Consider the following 18,520-nt stretch of genomic DNA (forward strand, 5'->3'; position numbering starts at 1 on the left):
ATGGTGCCTGGGGGGACATGGGGGTGGGCATCACCCTTGTTGTCCTCTTCATTGGCCCCAGGATCCCAAATGGAACGCTGGAATTCCCAATTGATGTCCCCATTGGGTGGCCCAAGGTGCTTCCTGAGCCCTCTCGGACCCATTTGGAGGTGACCAGGAGGAACATGGGGGTCCAGGATGAGGCTGGGTTGGAGCAAGGACCCCTCATGGGCCCCATGTGCGGTGTTGGGATGGGGGGAGCCGGGAATGCCGGAGGGTCTCATCCCTGGAGCTCCTCAGGCTTCGATGGGAGGAACCCCCATGAATGGACCCGTTTTGGTCCCACGGTGCCGGGCTGGGCGCGGGGTGATTGGCTGGCGGAGGTGTCAATCAGAGCCTCAGCACCGCCTCCCCGATGCTGATTGGGTGGCACCACCTCCCCCTTACGTTGATTGGTCCAGCGCCTGCCCGCCCTTTGGGGTTCAAGGCGTCGTTCAGCGTCCTCAGCCTGGGCGGAGGAGGAAGAAGCGGATTGGATCGCTGTGCTGTCACTCTGCGCGCTCCCGATGTCTATTGGCTCAGTAAACATAGCTCCGCCCACTGAGCGAGCTGATTGGTCCGTTCTCCTTTAGAGGGCTGAGGTGGTGGGAAGGCGAAGACAGAGCCCTTCACCTCCCATTGGCTGCGCATCCTGTCAACCACCCCTAATGCCCGCCCTCCTCCCCTCACACCGCGCGCTGATTGGCTGAGCGCTGCGGAGGGGCGTGTCCCCCGCGCCTCCCGGGGTCTGTGTGGCGGGGGGCAGCGGCCGCCATGTCGGCTGCGGCCGTGGAGAGCGGCGGCGGGGCCCGGCCGGACGCCTCGGACCTGCTGGAGCGCTGCGGCGGCTGCCGGGAGCGGCTGCGGGCGGAGCGGGAGCCGCGGCTGCTGCCCTGCCTGCACTCGCTGTGCCGGGGCTGCCTGCGCGCCGCGCCCGGAGGCACCGGTGAGGGCGGGAGCGGGGCCCGGGGGGACGGGAATGGGGGCATGGGGCTGGGAATGGGGCCGTGGAGCCGGGAATGGGGCCGGGAATGGAGACATGGAGGTAGGAATGGGGCTGGGAATGGGGGCATGGAGCTGGGAATGGGGCTGGGAATGGGGTCATGGAGCTGGGAAAGGGGCCATGGAGGTAGGAATGGGGCTGGGAATGGGGTCGTGGAGCTGGGAATGGGGCCGGGAATGGGGTCATGGAGCTGGGAATGGGGCCATGGAGGTAGGAATGGGGCTGGGAATGGGGTCGTGGAGCTGGGAATGGGGCCGGGAATGGGGTCATGGAGCGGGGAATGGGGCTATGGAGCCGGGAATGGGGCCTGGAATGGGGCCATGGAGCCGAGAATGGGGCTGGGAATGGGGTCATGGGGTCGGGAATGGGGCCATGGAGGTGGGAATGGGGCCGGGAATGGGGTCATGGAGCTGGGAATGGGGCTGGGAATGGGGTCATGGAGCCGGGAATGGGGCTGGGAATGGGGTCATGGGGTCGGGAATGGGGCCATGGGGCTGGGAATGGGGCTGGGAATGGGGCCATGGAGCTGGGAATGGGGCCGTGGAGGTGGGAATGGGGCCGGGAATGGGGTCATGGAGCTGGGAATGGGGCTGGGAATGGGGCCATGGAGCTGGGAATGGGGCCGTGGAGGTGGGAATGGGGCCGGGAATGGGGTCATGGAGCTGGGAATGGGGCTGGGAATGGGGCCATGGAGCTGGGAATGGGGCCGTGGAGTTATGGAGCTCTAAATGGGGTCATGGGGCCTTGGAGTCGGGAATGGAGTCATAGAGTTACGGGGCTGGGAATGGGGTTATGGATTGGGAATGGGGCCATGGAGCTGGGAATGGGCCATAGGGTCGTGGAGCTGGAAATGGTGTCATGGAGCTGGGAATGGGATTATGGAGCCGGGAATGGGGCTATGGGGCCTTGGAGTTGGGAATGGGGTCATAGAGTTATGGAGCTGGGAATGGGGCCATGGAGTTGGGAATGGGGCCATGGAGACATGGAGCAGGGAATGGGGCCATGGGTTTGGGAATGGGGCCATGGAGCCAGGGCGGGAACGGGCATCGGGTCCCACCGCTCGAAGCTCTTGCTCAGGTCCCATCCAGCTCTTCCCAGTGGGAGCTGTTTCTCCTCATCCCATCCCCTCATCCCTTGTCCCAAGCCCCTCTCCAGGTTTCCCGGCTCTCCTTGAGGCAGCTCCATCGCTCCTCACCCCAGCTCCTGTTCCAAGGGCGCTTCCCAGCCCCTATTCCCAAAGCTCCCAGTTCCCCCCTTAGTACTTCCAGCCCCTCCCCAGTGCTCCCCATTCTGCCCCACAGCATTTCTAATCCCCCCCAGTGCCCCCAGTTCTGCCCCACGGCATTCCCAGTCCCTCCCCAGTGCTCCCAATCCCCCCCTTAGTACTTCCAGTTCCCCCTTTAGTGCTTCCAGCGTCTCCCCACTGCTCCCAGTTCTGCCCCACAGCATTCCCAGCCCCTCCCAGTGCTCCCAGTTCTGCCCCACAGCATTCCCAGTCCCCCCTTTGGTGCTCCCAGTCCCCCCTTTGGTGCTCCCAGTGCCCCCTTAGTGCTCCCAGTGCCCCCTTAGTGCTCTCAGCCCCTCCTTAGTGCTCCCAGTTCTGCCCCATGGCATTCCCAGTCCCTCCCAGTGCTCCCAGTTCTGCCCCACAGCATTCCCAGTCCCCCCTTTGGTGCTCCCAGTGCCCCCTTAGTGCTCCCAGTGCCCCCTTAGTGCTCTCAGCCCCTCCTTAGTGCTCCCAGTTCTGCCCCACGGCATTCCCAGGCCCTCCCAGTGCTCCCAGTTCTGCCCCACAGCATTCCCAGTCCCCCCACAGCATTCCCAGTCCCCCCCCCAGCACTCCCACTCCCACCCAGTGGCCCCCTCCTCACCCCCCCACCTCTATGGGTGCTTCTGGGTGGGGGGGTGTCCCCCCATGTCCCGGCTGGAGCCCCCCGCGCGGCGCTGACGGGCGCCTGTCCCCGCAGCGGTGGAGTGCCCCATCTGCCAGAGCCAGTGCCCCCTGCAGGACGTGGTGGAGAACTACTTCTGGAGGGACAGCGGGGCCGAGGCGGCGCCCGGCGGCCAGGCCTCCAGCCAGGTACCTGCCGGCTGCTCCGCCGCCGCTTCCCGAGCGCCAGCACGGCTTTGGGGGGACTTTATTAGGGCTTCATTAGGGCTTTATTAAGGTTTTATTAGAGCTTTATTAGGGCTTTATTAGGGCTTTATTAGGGCTTTTTTAGGGCTTTATTAGGGTTTTATTAGAGCTTTATTAGGGCTTTATTAGGGCTTTATCAGGGCTTTATTTGGGATTCATTACGGCTTTATTAGAGCTTTATTAGGGCTTCATTTGGGCTTCATTTGGGCTTCATTTGGGCTTCATTTGGGCTTCATTAGGGCTTTATTAGGGCTTTATTTGGGCTTCATTAGGATTTCATTAGGGTTTCGTTAGGGCTTAATTAGACCTTTATTAGGGCTCTATTAGGGCTCTATTGGGGCTCTATTAGGGCTCTATTAGGGCTCTATTAGGGCTTTATTAGGGCTTCATTAGGGCTTTGTTAGCTCCGTTGCTGCGTCATTATCTCCATTAGTGTTTCATTAGCTCCGTTAGTGTTTTATTAGCACCATTAGTGCTTCATTAGCTGCATCGCCGCTTCGTTAGCTCCATCGCTGCGGTATTAGTGCTTTATTAGGACTGTATTAGCGCGTCGTTATCTCCATTAGTGTTTCACTATCAGCATTGGTGTTTCATTACTACCATTAGTGCTTCATTAGCTGTATCGCCACTTACTTAGCTCCATCGCTGCTTTATTAGTGCTTTATTAGGACTTTATTAGCGCTTCATTAGCTCCGTTGCTGTGTCATTATCTCCATTAGTGGTTCACTATTTGCATTAGTGTTTCATTAGCGCCATTGGTGCTTCATTAGCTCCATTAGTGTTTCATTAGCACCATTAGAGCTTCATTAGCTGCATCGCCACTTCCTTAGCTCCATCACTGCTTTATTAGTGCTTTATTAGGACTTTATTAGCTTCATTACTGCTTCATTAGCTCCGCTACCGGTTTATTATGTCCGTTGTCATGTCATTAGCTCCATCCCCATGTCATTAGCTCCATTAGTGTTTTATTAGTTCTATCAGTGTTTCATTAGCTCCATTGCTGTGTCTTTAGCTCCATCGCTGTGTCATTAGCTCCATTAGTGCTTTATTAGCTCCATTAGTGCTTCATTAGTGCTTTATTAGCTCCGTTAGTGGTTCATCAGTGCGTCATTAGCTCCATCGCGGCTTCATTAGCTCCATCATTGCGTCATTATCTCCATTAGTGTTTAATTAGCTCCATCGCTATGTCATTAGCTCCATCAGGGCTTCATTAGCTCCATCAGGGCTTCATTAGCTCCATCACTGCATCGTTGGCTCCATCGCTACGTCATTAGCTCCATTAGTGTTTCATTAGTGCTTCATTAGCTCTATGTCTGCTTCATTAACTCTATTAATGGTTCAGTAGCTCTGTCGCTGTGTCATTAGCCCAATCACTGCTTCATCAGTTTCATTAGTGCTTCATTAGTGGTTTATTAGCTCTATTAGTGCTTAATTAGTGGTTTATTAGCTTCATTAGGGCTTTATTAGAGCTTTGTTAGCTCCGTGCTTCATTAGTGCTTTATTACTTCTATTAGTGCTTTCATTAGTGCTTTGTTGGTTCCCTTAGTTCTTCATTAGTGCTCTATTAGCTCCATTGCTGCTTTATTAGTGCTTTATTAGTTCTATTAGTGCTTTATTAGCTCTATTAGTGCTTCATTAGTGCATTATTAGCTTATTAGTGCTTCATTAGTGGTTTATTTGTTCTCTTAGTGCTTAATTAGTGTAGTATTAGCTGCATTAGTGCTTCATTAGTGCTTTATTAGTTCTTAGTGTTTCTTTACTGGTTTATTTGTTCTGTTAGTACCTAATTAGTGCATTGTTAGTTGCATTAATGGTTCATTAGTGCTTTATTAGCTTTATTAGTTCTTCATTAGTGGTTCATTGGTATTATATTAGTTGCATTAGTGCTTCATTTGTGCTTCATTGGTTCTGTTAGTGCTTTATTAGCTCCGTTAGTGCTTCATTAGTTCTTCATTAGTGCTTTATTAGCTCCATTAGTGCTTCATTTGTGCTTTATTGGTTCTGTTAGTGCTTTATTAGCTCCATTAGTGCTTTGTTAGCTCTTCATTAGTGCTTTATTAGCTCAGTTAGTGCTTCATTAACTTTATTAGCGGTTTATTAGGGGTTCATTAGCGGTTCATTAGCGGTTCATTAGGGGTTCATTAGCGGTTTATTAGCGGTTTATTAGGGGTTCATTAGCGGTTCATTAGGGGTTCATTAGGGGTGTATTAGCCATTCATTAGCGGTTTTATTAGGGGTTTATTAGCGGTTTATTAGGTTTTCATTAGAGGTGTATTAGCGGTTCATTAGGGCTTCATTAGGGGTTCATTAGCGGTTCATTAGGGGTTCATTAGCGGTTCATTAGGTGTTCATTAGCGGTTCATTAGCGGTTCATTAGCAGTTCATTAGGGATTCATTAGCGGTTCATTAGCAGTTCATTAGGGGTTCATTAGGGGTTCATTAGCGGTGTATTAGGGGTTCATTAGCGGTTTATTAGCCATTCATTAGCGGTTTATTAGGGGTTCATTAGCGGTTCATTAGCGGTGTATTAGGGTTCATTAGGGGTTCATTAGCGGCTCATTAGCTCATTAGGGGTCCCTCCCGCAGTGCTGCACGAGCTGCGAGGACAACGCTGCCGCCAGCAGCTACTGCGTGGAGTGCTCGGAGCCGCTGTGCGAGACCTGCGTGGAGGCGCACCAGCGCGTCAAGTACACCAAGGACCACACCGTGCGGGCCATGGGTGCGTGCTGACCCCCCCTGGCACCCACACCGCCCCCCGGGGTCACCCACCCCGCGGCGGCACCGCAGCGTCCCCTTGGTGTCACCACAGCGTCCCCTTGGGTGTCACCGCGGTGTCACCTCACCCCCTGTGTCCCCGTGGTGTCCCCATGGTGTCTCCTCAGTGTCATCTCCCCCGTGGTGTCACCACAGTGTCAGCTCAATGTCACCACAGGGTCCCCTTGGGTGTCACTGCGGTGTCACCTCGGTGTCCCCATGGTGTCCCCTTGGGTGTCACTGTGGTGTCACCTTGGTGTCCCCATGGTGTCCCCTTGGGTGTCACCGCGGTGTCAGCTCAGTGTCACCATGGTGTCCCCTTGGGTGTCACTGTGGTGTCCCCATGGTGTCCCCTTTGGTGTCACCACGGTGTCACCTCGGTGTCCCCATGGTGTCCCCTTGGGTGTCACCGTGGTGTCAGCTCAGTGGCACCACAGGGTCCCCTTGGGTGTCACCGCGGTGTCACCTCGCCCTTGGTGTCCCCATGGTGTCTCCTCAGTGTCATCTCCCCCATGGTGTCACCACAGGGTCCTCTTGGGTGTCACCGTGGTGTCACCTCGCCCTTGGTGTCCCCATGGTGTCTCCTCAGTGTCATCTCCCCCATGGTGTCACCACAGGGTCCCCTTGGGTGTCACCGCGGTGTCACCTCGCCCTCGGTGTCACCGTGGTGTCCCCATGGTGTCTCCTTGGTGTCTCCTCAGTATCCCCTCAATGTGACCACAGGGTCCCCTTGGGTGTCACCGCAGTGTCAGCTCAATGTCACCATGGTGTCCCCTTGGTGTGTCCTCGGTGTCCCCTCAATGTCACCACAGTGTCCCCATGGTGTCCCCTCTATGTCTCCTCACTGTCCCCACCGTGTCACCCCCGCCTTGGTGTCCACATGGTGTCCCCTTGGTGTCCCCCCAGCGTCCCCTCACTGTCACCACAGTGTCCCCATGGTGTTCCCTCTGTGTCCCCTCACTGGCCCCACAGTGTCCCCATGGTGTCCCCTCAGTGTCCCCACAGTCAACGCCACCACCACCCCCCACCACCGCGTCCATCCCCCTGGGTGACGACGCATGCCATGGGGGGTGGCGCTGCCGTCACGGTGACGTCACAGTGACGTCACAGTGACGTCACACTGCCCCCCCCCCTTGCAGGCAGCGGGCGGGCGCGGGCCGCGGAGCGCGCCCTCTTCTGCCCCGTGCACAAGCAGGAGCCGCTGGTGCTGTTCTGCGCCACGTGCGACGCCCTCACGTGCAGGGACTGCCAGCTCAGCACCCACCAGGACCACCAGTGAGTCCCTCCTACAGCTCGTTAACCCGGGCAGCAATTAACAGCCTCGTTAGCCCCCAAACCCCCCCAAAGCCAAGCTGCTGCTGCGCTCAGGGCTGCCTCCGGGGGTCTGAATAGGAGCTGTGAAGCTCAGCAGCTTATTAAGCTGATTAAGTGATTATTAGTTTGGTTAATTAGTTATTAAGGTAATTAATTAGTCCTTAAACTGATTATAGTGATTAATTGATGATTAAACTGATTAATTAGTTATTAACGTGATTAATTCTTACACTGATTAGTTATACTGATTAATTGGTGATTAAACTGATTAATTAGTTATTAACGTGATTAATTCTTACACTGATTAGTTATGCTGATTAATTGGTGATTAAACTGATTAATTAGTTATTAACATGATTAATTCTTACACTGATTAGTTATACTAATTAATTGGTGATTAAACTGATTAATTAGTTACTAACGTGATTAATTTTTACACTGATTAGTTATACTGGTTAATTGGTGATTAAACTGATTAATTAGTTATTAAAGTGATTATTTCTTACACTGATCAGTTATTAAACTGGTTAATGGGTTATTATACGGGTTAAGTGGTTATAAAATTGATTAGTTGGTTATTAAACCGATTAATTTGTTATTCTGCTTAATTGGTTATTAAACTGGTTAATTAGTTATTAAAATGATTGATGAGTTCTTAAACTGATTAATTGGTTATTAGGCTAATTCATTATTATACAAATTATTAAACTCATTAAGTAGTTAAACTGATTAATGAGTTATTAAGGTGATCTATCCACTATTATACTAGTTAATTATTAAACTCTTTAAGCGGTTAAACTGATTAATTGGTTATTAAGCTGATTAGTTATTAAAGTGATTATTTCTTAAACTGATTAATTAGTTCCTAAACTGATCAACTGGATATTAAGCTGATTAATTTTTATACTGGTAAGTTAGTTATTAAACTGATTAATTAGCTATTATACTGATTAATTGATTATTAAACTGCTTAATCAGTTGTTATACTGATCAGTTAGTTATTAGGCTAATTAGTTACTGAAGTGATTAATTAGCTATTAAAGTGATCAGTGACTGGGGCAGGGGGGCAGTTCCTCCTGACCCTCATTGATTCCCTATTGGTATCACGCAGGAAGCTCTCAGACAGTTCCCAAGGGGATGGGCCCTGGGGGGTGTTAATTTGGGGTCTTAGCTCATTAGTTACTGATTAATGAACTTATTAATTAGTGGCTTGGCTTGAAGGGTTTAAATGGATTGAGAGGCTTCAAGGTGCTTAAATTCCTCTTCCTTCCGCCTGCCGCCTTCTTTCTTCTCTTCTTTTCTCTTCCTCCCTGTTCTTTGCTTTCTTTTGCCTTTCCTTCCTCTTTTTCTTTCTCCTTTTCTTCTTTTCTTCTGTTTGCTTTTCTTTCTCCGTGGTTTCCTTCATTCTTCCTTTGTTTCATTTCTCTTTTCCTTCGTTCTGTTTCCTTTTCTTCCTCATTCCTTTTCTTCCTTCTTCCTGTTGTTCTTTTCTCTTCCCTTTTCTTTCTCCTTTCCTTCCTTTCCTTACTTTTCTTCCTTTCCTTCCTTTCCTTCCTTTCCTTCCTTTCCTTCCTTTCCTTCCTTTCCTTCCTTTCCTTCCTTTCCTTACTTTTCTTCCTTTCCTTCCTTTCCTTCCTTTCCTTCCTTTCCTTCCTTTCCTTCCTTTCCTTCCTTTCCTTACTTTTCTTCCTTTCCTTCCTTTCCTTCCTTTCCTTCCTTTCCTTCCTTTCCTTCCTTTCCTTCCTTTCCTTACTTTTCTTCCTTTCCTTCCTTTCCTTCTTTTTGTTCTTTTCCTTCCTTTCCTTTCTCTCCTTTCTCTTTTCCTTCCATCTTCCTTATTCTTCTTTTCATTCTTCCTTTCTTCTCTCTGTCTTGCGTTCCTTACTCCTTCTGCTTTTCTTACTTTCCATCCTTCTTCTTTCGTTCTTTCCTTCTTCTTTCCTCCCTTCTTCTTTCCTCCCTTCTTCTTTCCTCCCTTCTTCTTTCCTCCCTTCTTCTTTCCTCCCTTCTTCTTTCCTCCCTTCCTCTTTCCTTCCTTCCTCTTTCCTTCCTTCCTCTTTCCTTCCTTCCTCTTTCCTTCCTTCTTCTTTCCTTCCTTTCTCTTTCCTTCTTTTCCTTCTTCCTTCCTTTTCTTCCTCCTTCCTTTCTTTCCTTCCTCCTTTCCTTTGTGCTTTCCTTCCACTTTCCTTCTTCCTTCTTTCCTTCCTCTCTCTGCCTTTCGTTCCTTCCTTTTTCCTTCCTTCCTCTTTCCTTCTTTCCTCTTTCTTTCCTTTTTCTTTCCTTCCTTTTCTTTCTCTTTTCTTTTTTTCCTTTCTCTTTTCCTTTTTGCTTTCCTTCCACCTTCATTCTTTCCTTCCTCCTTCCTTTCTCTTTCGTTTCTTTCTGTTTCTTTCCTTTCCTTTTCATTCCTTTCTCTTTCTTTCCTTTTTCTTTCTTTCCTTTCTCTTTCCTTCCTTTCTCTTTCTTTCCTTTCTCTTTCTTTCGTTTCTTTCCTTCCTCTTTTTTTCCTTCTTCTTTCCTTCCTTTTCTTCCTCTTTCTTTTCTTTCCTTTCTCTTTTCCTTTTTGCTTTCTTTCCACCTTCCTTTTTCCTTCTTTCCTTCCTCCTTCCTTTCTCTTTCCTTCCTTCCTCTTTTCTTCCTTTTCTTTCTCCTTCCTTTCTTTCCTTCCTCCTTTTCTTTCTGCTTTCCTTCCACCTTCCTTCTTTCTTTTTCCTTCCTTCCTCTTTCCTTTCTTCCTCTTTCTTTTCTTCCTCTTTCTTTTTTTCCTCTTTCCTTCCTTCCTCTTTCCTTTCTTCCTCTTTCTTTTCTTCCTCTTTTTTTCCTCTTTCCTTTCTTCCTCTTTCCTTTTTTCCTCTTTCTTTTCTTTCTCTTTCCTTTCTTCCTCTTTCTTTTCTTCCTCTTTCCTTTCTTCCTCTTTCCTTTCTTCCTCTTTCCTTCCTTTCTCTTTCCTTCCTTCTTCTTTCCTGCCACGTTCCTCCTCCTTTCCATTCTTCTTCCTTCCTCCCCCCCAGTTACCTTGTCAATGGCGAATACACCAACACGGGTGAGCACCCAGCACCTGAACCCCTCCCAGGTGCCTCCGGGGGGTGTCTATGGGCTCTCTCCATGTCTCCCCCCCTGCCCCCGGCACTGTGGGGGGGGTGCAGCACCCATGGGTGCCCTCTGTCCCCCCGCAGGTACCAGTTCCTGGAGGAAGCAGTGAGGAACCAGCGCAAGGTGCTGGTGGCGCTGGTGAAGCGCCTGGGGGACAAGCACGCCGCCCTGCAGCGCTCCGCCAGGGAAGTGCGCAGCTTGTACGTGCCATTCCCATGGGATCGGGGGGGATCTGCCCCCATGGGGGGGGATCTGCCCCCATAGCGGGGGGATCTGCCCCCACAGAGGGTGATCTGCCCCCACAGGGAGGGATCTGCCCCAGAGAGAGGGGTTATTTGCCCCTACGAGGGGCTAAGATGCCTGGAGGAGGGGTGTATCTGCCCCCCGAGGAGGCTTATCTGCCCCAGGGATGGGTTATCTCTCCCAATAGTGGATTATTTACCCCCGTGAGGGGGGTTATCTGCCCCTGAGGGGGGTTATCTGCCCTTGGGGGGGGGGTGTATCTACCCCAGGAGGTGGATTATCTGCCCCGGGGGGGGAGTTACCTACCCCAGGAGGTGGATTATTTGCCCCCGGGGGGGGGTATCTACTTCCAGAAGGGGAATATCTGCCCTGGGAGGGGTTTTATCTGCAGCAAGGGTGGATTTATCTGCCCCGGGGGGCTTTATCTGCCCTGAGGGCTGTTTATGTGCCCCAGTTGAGGGCTTTATGAGCCCTGGGAGGGGTTTATCAGTCCGGGGGGGGAGGGTATCAGCCCCAGGGGGGGTTTATCTGCCCCGGGGGGGAGATTATCAGCCCCGGAGGGGGGGTTATGAGCCCTGGGGGGGGGTATCAGCCCCAGAGTGGGGGGTTAATGAGCCCTGGCGGGGGGGTTATCAGCCCCAGGGTGGGTTTATCTGCCCCGGGGGGGGGTTTATCAGCCCCGGAGGGGGGGTTATGAGCCCTGGGGGGGGGTTTATCTACCCTGGGGGGGGTTATCAGCCCCAGGGTGGGGGGTTAATGAGCCCTGGGGGGGGGATTATCTGCCCCAGGGTGGGTTTATGAGCCCTGGGAGGGGTTTATCTGCCCCGGGGGGGGGGTTTATCTGCCCCGGGGGGGGGTGTTACATGCCCCGCGGGGGGGCAGTCCCTGATCCGTGTCCCCGCAGCATGCGGCGCGTGGCGGAGGTGCAGAAGCGGGTGCAGGTCGAGGTCAAAGTGGCCATTCTGCAGATCATGAAGGAGCTCAACAAGCGCGGCCGGGTCCTGGTGAGCGATGCCCAGGTCAGTGGGGACACCCCCCCCCCCCTTTAACCCCCCCCCACCCAGCGCTGGGTGCTGAGGGTGCTCTCTGTGTGTGTGCAGCGGGTGACCGAGGGGCAGCAGGAGAGGCTGGAGCAGCAGCACTGGGCCATGACCAAGCTGCAGCAGCAGCAGGAGCACGTCCTGCGCTTCACCTCCTGGGCGCTGGAGAGGGGCGACAGCGCTGCCCTGCTGCTCTGCAGGAGGCTGGTGAGAGGCCGAGGGGGGACAGCCCCCCAAAACACCCCCAAAACACCCCCCAAACCCATCCCAGCGCTGCCCTGCTGCTCTGCAGGAGGCTGGTGAGAGGCCGAGGGGGGACAGCCCCCCAAAACACCCCCAAACCCATCCCAGCGCTGCCCTGCTGCTCTGCAGAGGCTGGTGAGAGGCTAAGGGGAGACAGCCCCCCAAAACACCCCCAAACCCATCACAGACACCCCAAACCCATCCCAGCGCTGCCCTGCTGCTCTGCAGGAGGCTGGTGAGAGGCCGAGGGGGGACAGCCCCCCAAAACACCCCCAAAACACCCCCCAAACCCATCCCAGCGCTGCCCTGCTGCTCTGCAGGAGGCTGGTGAGAGGCCGAGGGGGGACAGCCCCCCAAAACACCCCCAAACCCATCCCAGCGCTGCCCTGCTGCTCTGCAGGAGGCTGGTGAGAGGCCGAGGGGGGACAGCCCCCCAAACACCCCCAAAACACCCCCAAACCCATCACAGACACCCCCAAACCCATCACAGACACCCCAAACCCATCCCAGCGCTGCCCTGCTGCTCTGCAGGAGGCTGGTGAGAGGCCGAGGGGGGACAGCCCCCCAAAACACCCCCAAAACACCCCCAAAACACCCCCCAAACCCATCCCAGCGCTGCCCTGCTGCTCTGCAGGAGGCTGGTGAGAGGCCGAGGGGGGACAGCCCCCCAAAACACCCCCCAAACACCCCCAAACCCATCACAGACCCCCCAAAACACCCCCCAAACCCATCACTGACACCCCAAACCCATCCCAGCGCTGCCCTGCTGCTCTGCAGGAGGCTGGTGAGAGGCCGAGGGGGGCAGCCCCCCAAAACACCCCCAAAACACCCCCCAAACCCATCACAGACCCCCCAAACTCGTCAGACACCCCAAACCATCCCCAGACCCCCCAAAACCCCTCATAGACCCCCCAAAACCATCCCCAGACACCCTCATACCCATCCCAGACCCCCAAAACCATCCCCAGACCCCCCCCAAACCCATCCCAGACCCCCAAAACCATCCCCAGACCCCCCCAAACCCCATCCCAGGCCCCTAAACCCATCCCCAGACACCCCCAAACCCATCCCAGACCCCCCAAACCCGTCATAGACCCCCCAAACCCATCACAGACCCCCCAAAACCATCCCCAGACCCCCCCAAACCCCATCACAGACTCCCTCAAACCCATCCCAGACCCCCCCAAACTCATCCCAGACCCCCCAAAACCCCTCATAGACCCCCCCCAAACCATCCCCAGACCCCCCAAATGCCCCCTCAGAGCCCCCCAACCTGCCCTGGGGGTGCCACCACATGTCTCCTCAGTGTCCCCATGGTCCCAGGGGTGTCTCTGTGTCACTGCCACGTGTCCCCTCGTGCCCCCCCCCGTTGTGACAAGCCATGTGTGTGTCCCCCCCCCCCCCAGATCTGCTTCCAGCTGCAGGGCGCCCTCAAGGCCATGGTGGAGCCTGTGGAGCCTCAGGGGGACATGAAGTTCCAATGGGACCCCAGTGCCTGGACCAAGAGCGCCGAGAGCTTCGGTGAGACCCGGGGGGGGGGGGACACCCCTTGGGGACCCCCCCTTGGGCACCCCCTGACACCCCCATCACAGGCACCATCGTGTCGGAGCGGAGCCTCCCCCCGCCAGCCCTCAGCCCCCACGGCCCTGGGGCCTCACAGGTACCTCTATGGGGCAGGGTTTGGGGGGGGGGGGCAGCACCCATGGGTGCCCCCCTTTAACCCCCCCCCCCCCCCCCCACCCCATATCTGGCCCTCTGCAGGGTCCCCCCCAAGCCATGGTGGTGAGCAAAGGGCACCCCAGCCCCCTGCTGCAGGGCTCCCCAGCACCCCCCGGCGGGGCTGAGGAGGGGCTGGGGGTGCCCCCCCTGCCTCACTTTCCCCTTGGGGTGCAGGGCTTGGGGTGCCCCAACCTGTCCCCCCCCCACCTTTACCCTGAGATAGCCGAGAGCTGTGGGGACATGGAGCTGGGTGAGTGTTGGGGACATGGGGGGGGGGACACACACACAAAGGGGGGGACAAAGGGGGATGAAGGCTCCTGATGGGGGTTTCTTCAGCAGCCAATGGCCCCCCCGAAGCTGCTGGCACCAGAGGGAAGAGGTGAGTGAGGGACCCCCCCCATGTGTCACCCCATAGCTGGCACCTCTCTCACATTGGCCCCACTTGTCACCCCACACCAGGGACACTGTTCCTTGTCCCCTCTATATCCAAGGGGGTGGTGGCAGGGACCCCCCCACCCCACACTTGGGGTCCCCCCCCCCCTTGTCACCCCATACCCATTGTGCCTTGGTCCTGTCCCCATGTCCCTATAGGTGCCACTGACCCCTTGGCCCCATGTCCCCATAGGTGCCAGTGACCCCCTGTCCCCATATCCCTATAGGTGCCAATAACCCCCTGTCCCCATGTCCCTATAGGTGCCAGTGACCCCTTGGCCATGTCCCCATGTCCCTATAGGTGCCAGTGACCCCTTGGCCCCATGTCCCTATAGGTGCCAGTGACCCCTTGGCCTTGTCCCCATGTCCCTATAGGTGCCAGTGACCTCCTGTCCCCATGTCCCCATAGGTGCCAGTGACCCACTGTCCCCATGTCCCTATAGGTGCCAATAACCCCCTGTCCCCATGTCCCTATAGGCGCCAGTGATCTCCTGTCCCCATGTCCCTATAGGTGCCAGTGACCCCCTGTCCCCATGTCCCTATAGGTGCCAGTGACCTCCTGTCCCTATAGGTGCCAGTGACCCCTTGGCCTTGTCCCCATGTCCCTATAGGTGCCAGTGACCCCCTGTCCCCATGTCCCTATAGGTGCCAGTGACCCCTTGGTCCTGTGTCTATGTCCCTATAGATGCCAATAACCCCTTGTCCCCATGTCCCTATAGGCGCCAGTGACCCCCTGTCCTTGTCACCCTGGTCCTGGGGTCCCCCCCTCACACCAGGGGGTGACCTGCCCCCCCTGCCCCCCCTTGCCCCCCCAGGAGCTGCCCGGTGCCGTGCCCGGTGCTGCGGAAGGTGCCGCGGGTGCGGCTGGAGCGCCTGGAGCTGGGCCTGGAGCTGGGAGCGGCGCCGGCGCCGGCGTTCCGGGTCCTGCCCGGAGCCTCCGCCCGGGAGTTCAGCCTCATCGTCATCGAGCGCGGGCAGCCCCGGCCCCCCCCTGCCGCCATCAAGGTCATTGTCCCCGTGTCCCCCCCTTGTGCCACATCCCTCCCCCCTTGTCCCCATGTCCCCCCCTTGTCCCCATGTCCATCCCATCCTTGTCCCACATCCATCCCCCCTTGTCCCCATGTCCATCCCGTCCTTGTCCCACATCCATTCCCCCATGTCCCCCCCCTTGTCCCACATCCATCCCCCCTTGTCCCCATGCCCATCCCGTCCTTGTCCCACATCCATCCCCCCTTGTCCCTGTCCCTCTCTTGCCCTTATCCCATGTCCATCCCGTCCTTGTCCCACATCCATCCCTGCCTTCTGCCTGGCTCCCCCCTTGTCCTTGTTCCCCCCTTGTCCCTGGCCCCACATTCATCCCTCCCTTGTCCTTGTCCCCCCCTTGTCCTTGTCCCCACATCCATCCCTCCCTTGTCCTTGTCCCCCCCTTGTCCCTGGCCCCACATTCATCCCTCCCTTGTCCTTGTCCCCCCCTTGTCCCTGGCCCCACATTCATCCCTCCCTTGTCCTTGTCCCCCCCTTGTCTTTATCCCCATGTCCTTCCCCCCTTGTCCCTGTCCCGTTGTCCCTGTTCCCCTCTTGTCCTTGTCCCACGTCCATCCCATCCTTGTCCCATGTCCTGTTCTCCTCCATTGTCCCTGTCCCCACGTCTATCCCTATCTTGTCCTTGTCCCACATCCATCCTCCCCTTATCCTTGTTCCCCTCTTGTCCTTGTCCCTATGTCCATCTCCCCCTTGTCCCTGTCCCCACATCCATTTCCTCCTTGTCCCTGTCCCCTTGTCCCTGTCCCTACATCCATTTCCCCCTTGTCCCACTCTTGTCCCTATCCCCTCCTTGTCCCTGTCCCCTTGTGCCTGTTCCCCACCTTGTCCCTGTCCCTACATCCATTTCCCCCTTGTCCCTGTCCCTACATCCGTTTCCCCCTTGTCTCCCCCTTGTCCCTGTCCCCTTGTGCCTGTTCCCCCCTTGTCCCTGTCCCTACATCCATTTCCCCCTTGTCCTTATCCCACTCTTGTCCCTGTCCCCCCCTTGTCCCTGTCCCCCATCCATCCCATCCCTGTCCCACATCCATCCCCCTTGTCCCTGTCCCCCCCTTGTCCCTGTCCCCCATCCATCCCATCCCTGTCCCACATCCATCCCCCTTGTCCCTGTCCCCCCCTTGTCCCTGTCCCCCATCCATCCCATCCCTGTCCCACATCCATCCCCCTTGTCCCTGTCCCCCCTTGTCCCTGTCCCCCCTTGTCCCTGTCCCCTTGTGCCTGTTCCCCCCTTTGTCCCTGTCCCTGCATCCATTTCCCCCTTGTCCTTATCCCACTCTTGTCCCTGTCCCCCCCTTGTCCTTGTCCCCCATCCATCCCATCCCTGTCCCACATCCATCCCCTTGTCCCTGTCCCCCCCTTGTCCCTGTCCCCCATCCATCCCATCCCTGTCCCACATCCATCCCCCTTGTCCCTGTCCCCCCTTCTCCTTGTGTCCCATCCATCCCATCCCTGCCCCACATCCATCCCCTTGTCCCTGTCCCCTTGTCCCTGTCCCACATCCATCCTCTTGTCCCTGTCTGCCTCTCACCTCTCCCCCCATCTCCATCGCAGGAGGAGCAGCCGGAGGACACGAAGCCTCTTCCCACCTACCCCCCCGCGCCGGGATCCGCCGGCTCCTCCTCGGAGCCGGGATGTGCGCTGGGATCCGCTCCGGGCTCCGGGCTCCCCGCCGGCGTGTCCTGCTGCCGCGTGTGCCGCCGCGCCGGGGCCGTGGTGATGTGTGACCGCTGCGAGCGCTGCTTCCACCTCAGCTGCCACCTGCCCCCGCTGCAGGAGGTGCCCAGGTACAGCGGATCCCTCGGGATCCACCGGGATCCGCCGGGATCGCATCCCTGCCTCCCCCCCCCAGCGCCTCTGCCTGGACCCACCCCCTTCAGGATGTACCCTCATCCCTCGCAACCCCCTTTGGCATCATGGAGGGGGGGTCTCAGGGATCACTTGATCTCTCTGGGATCTCCTCGTCTCCCGGAGGATCCACCAACACCTTTGGCCAAGGAATTGGTGCTTCTGGTGGCACCGGATTCCTTGGGTGATCCCTAGGATCTCCCCGCCCCCCCCGCCTAGATCCACACTGTGATCCCTGCAGATCCAGTCTCGCTCCTTGTGGAGGATCCCTGTTGAGCACAGACCTTTGAGGGATCCTCTGTTGATCCCAAACCCTGGGGGAGGCTCCTCCATCCCTGACCCTCCTGGATCCCTTGTGGCTTCCCTGGGGATCTACTCAGCACCCCAGATCCCTTGGGAATCTACTGGCCTGCTCCATAGGGAGAGCCACGCATTGATCTGGGATCACTTGGGACCCCGAGGAGCTGGTTCCCCCCCTCCATCGCAGATCCCACCCCTCAATCCTGGCCTTCCTGACCCGGATCCATGTGGGGATCCCTCTGCTGATCCCAAACCCCTTGATCCCAGACCCCAATCCTGGGGGAGGGGGGGAAGCAGCAGAGAGGGGGGACCCCCCTGATCCCCTCACTCGCTCCCTCCACCCGCTCCCACAGCCCCGAGTGGAGGTGTTTGCTCTGCCAGGACCTGCCCCCCCCCAGCCAGGACCTCACCGAGGGGCCCCCCCTCAAGCTCTGCCCCCTGGACCAGCAGGTACGTGTTGGGGGGGGGGGGGTGTTGGGATGAGGGATCCAGGGATCCGGTGGCGCATGGAGGGATCCAGGGATCCCTTTGAACCCTCCCCCCCCAGAAGTGTGAGTTGGTGCTGCTGGAGCTGCTGTGCCACGAGCCCTGCCGGCCCCTCCATCGCCTCTCCAGCTCCACGGTGAGTCCCACAGCTCCGGCTCCGGGCTCCAAGGATCCATGGAGGGCTCCGTTCCAGCTGGGAATCTCTTCCCATAGGATACCCCAGATCCCATCGACCTGACACTGATCAGGGCCCGGCTGCAGGAGAAGCTGAGCCCCCATTACCGCAGCCCCGAGGAGTTCGCGTGCGACGTCTGGAGGCTGCTGCGGCAGTTCAGCCGCCGGAGCGAGGTGGGATCCGGGATCTGGGGGGGGATTTGGGGGGGATCCATCCTCTTCCTCACTCGTTTCTCCCTCCCCTCCTCCAGGACAAGGCGGATGTTCAGTCCATCTTGGCCCTGCAAAGCTTCTTCGAGGCCCGGCTCAGCGCTGCCTTCGGTGACGGCAAGTTCTCGGCTGCCCTCTTCCTCATGGAGCCCCTCGTCCCTTCGGATGAGGCTCAAGGCTCCCCGGCCCCCCCCCCTCCCCGCTGCTGGCTCCGTGGCTCCCTGATGCCTTCCCATGGGAAGCAGGGAGGATGAGGATGGGTTTATCCCATCGTGGTGTCAATGTCTGCGTCAGTCGGAGAAATAAAACCCTCCCTGAGCTCCCCCCCCTCGTTGTCTCCTGGTGCCCCCAACTTCCATCCTTCCCTTGGAGACGGGCTAAAGCTAAACTGGGGCTGGACTGGGAGCTACCGGGATGATGCTGGCATTGGGGGAGCGGGGAATGGAGCCGGTATGGCCCAACTGGAGG

At 56.6% G+C, this 18,520-nt stretch overlaps 1 protein-coding gene across 3 annotated transcripts; it reads left to right on the top strand.

Annotated features, from left to right (window-relative positions):
* The first annotated feature begins 760 nt into the window (after positions 1-760).
* TRIM28 (tripartite motif containing 28) lies at positions 761-18,379 on the top strand. Of its 3 annotated transcripts, none has more exons than XM_030510871.1 (17): positions 761-964; positions 2,989-3,101; positions 5,745-5,877; positions 7,052-7,187; positions 10,403-10,519; positions 11,467-11,581; positions 11,663-11,809; positions 13,252-13,366; positions 13,438-13,505; positions 13,607-13,814; positions 13,901-13,943; positions 14,812-15,001; positions 16,589-16,821; positions 17,536-17,632; positions 17,730-17,804; positions 17,882-18,016; positions 18,094-18,379. In XM_030510871.1, exons 1-17 carry the CDS (start codon positions 793-795, stop codon positions 18,304-18,306), a joined length of 2,310 nt encoding a protein of 769 aa, XP_030366731.1. In that variant the 5' UTR covers positions 761-792; the 3' UTR covers positions 18,307-18,379. The 3 variants fall into 3 exon arrangements, with proteins under 3 accessions (XP_030366731.1, XP_030366732.1, XP_030366733.1); XM_030510872.1 differs by having other exon boundaries at positions 777-964; positions 13,904-13,943; XM_030510873.1 differs by having other exon boundaries at positions 777-964; positions 11,467-11,566.
* The last annotated feature ends 141 nt before the right edge of the window (positions 18,380-18,520 follow it).

This window comes from Strigops habroptila, unplaced genomic scaffold, assembly GCF_004027225.2.
Source record: "Strigops habroptila isolate Jane unplaced genomic scaffold, bStrHab1.2.pri NC_044300.1_ctg1, whole genome shotgun sequence".
Classification (NCBI taxonomy): Eukaryota; Metazoa; Chordata; class Aves; order Psittaciformes; family Psittacidae; genus Strigops; species Strigops habroptila.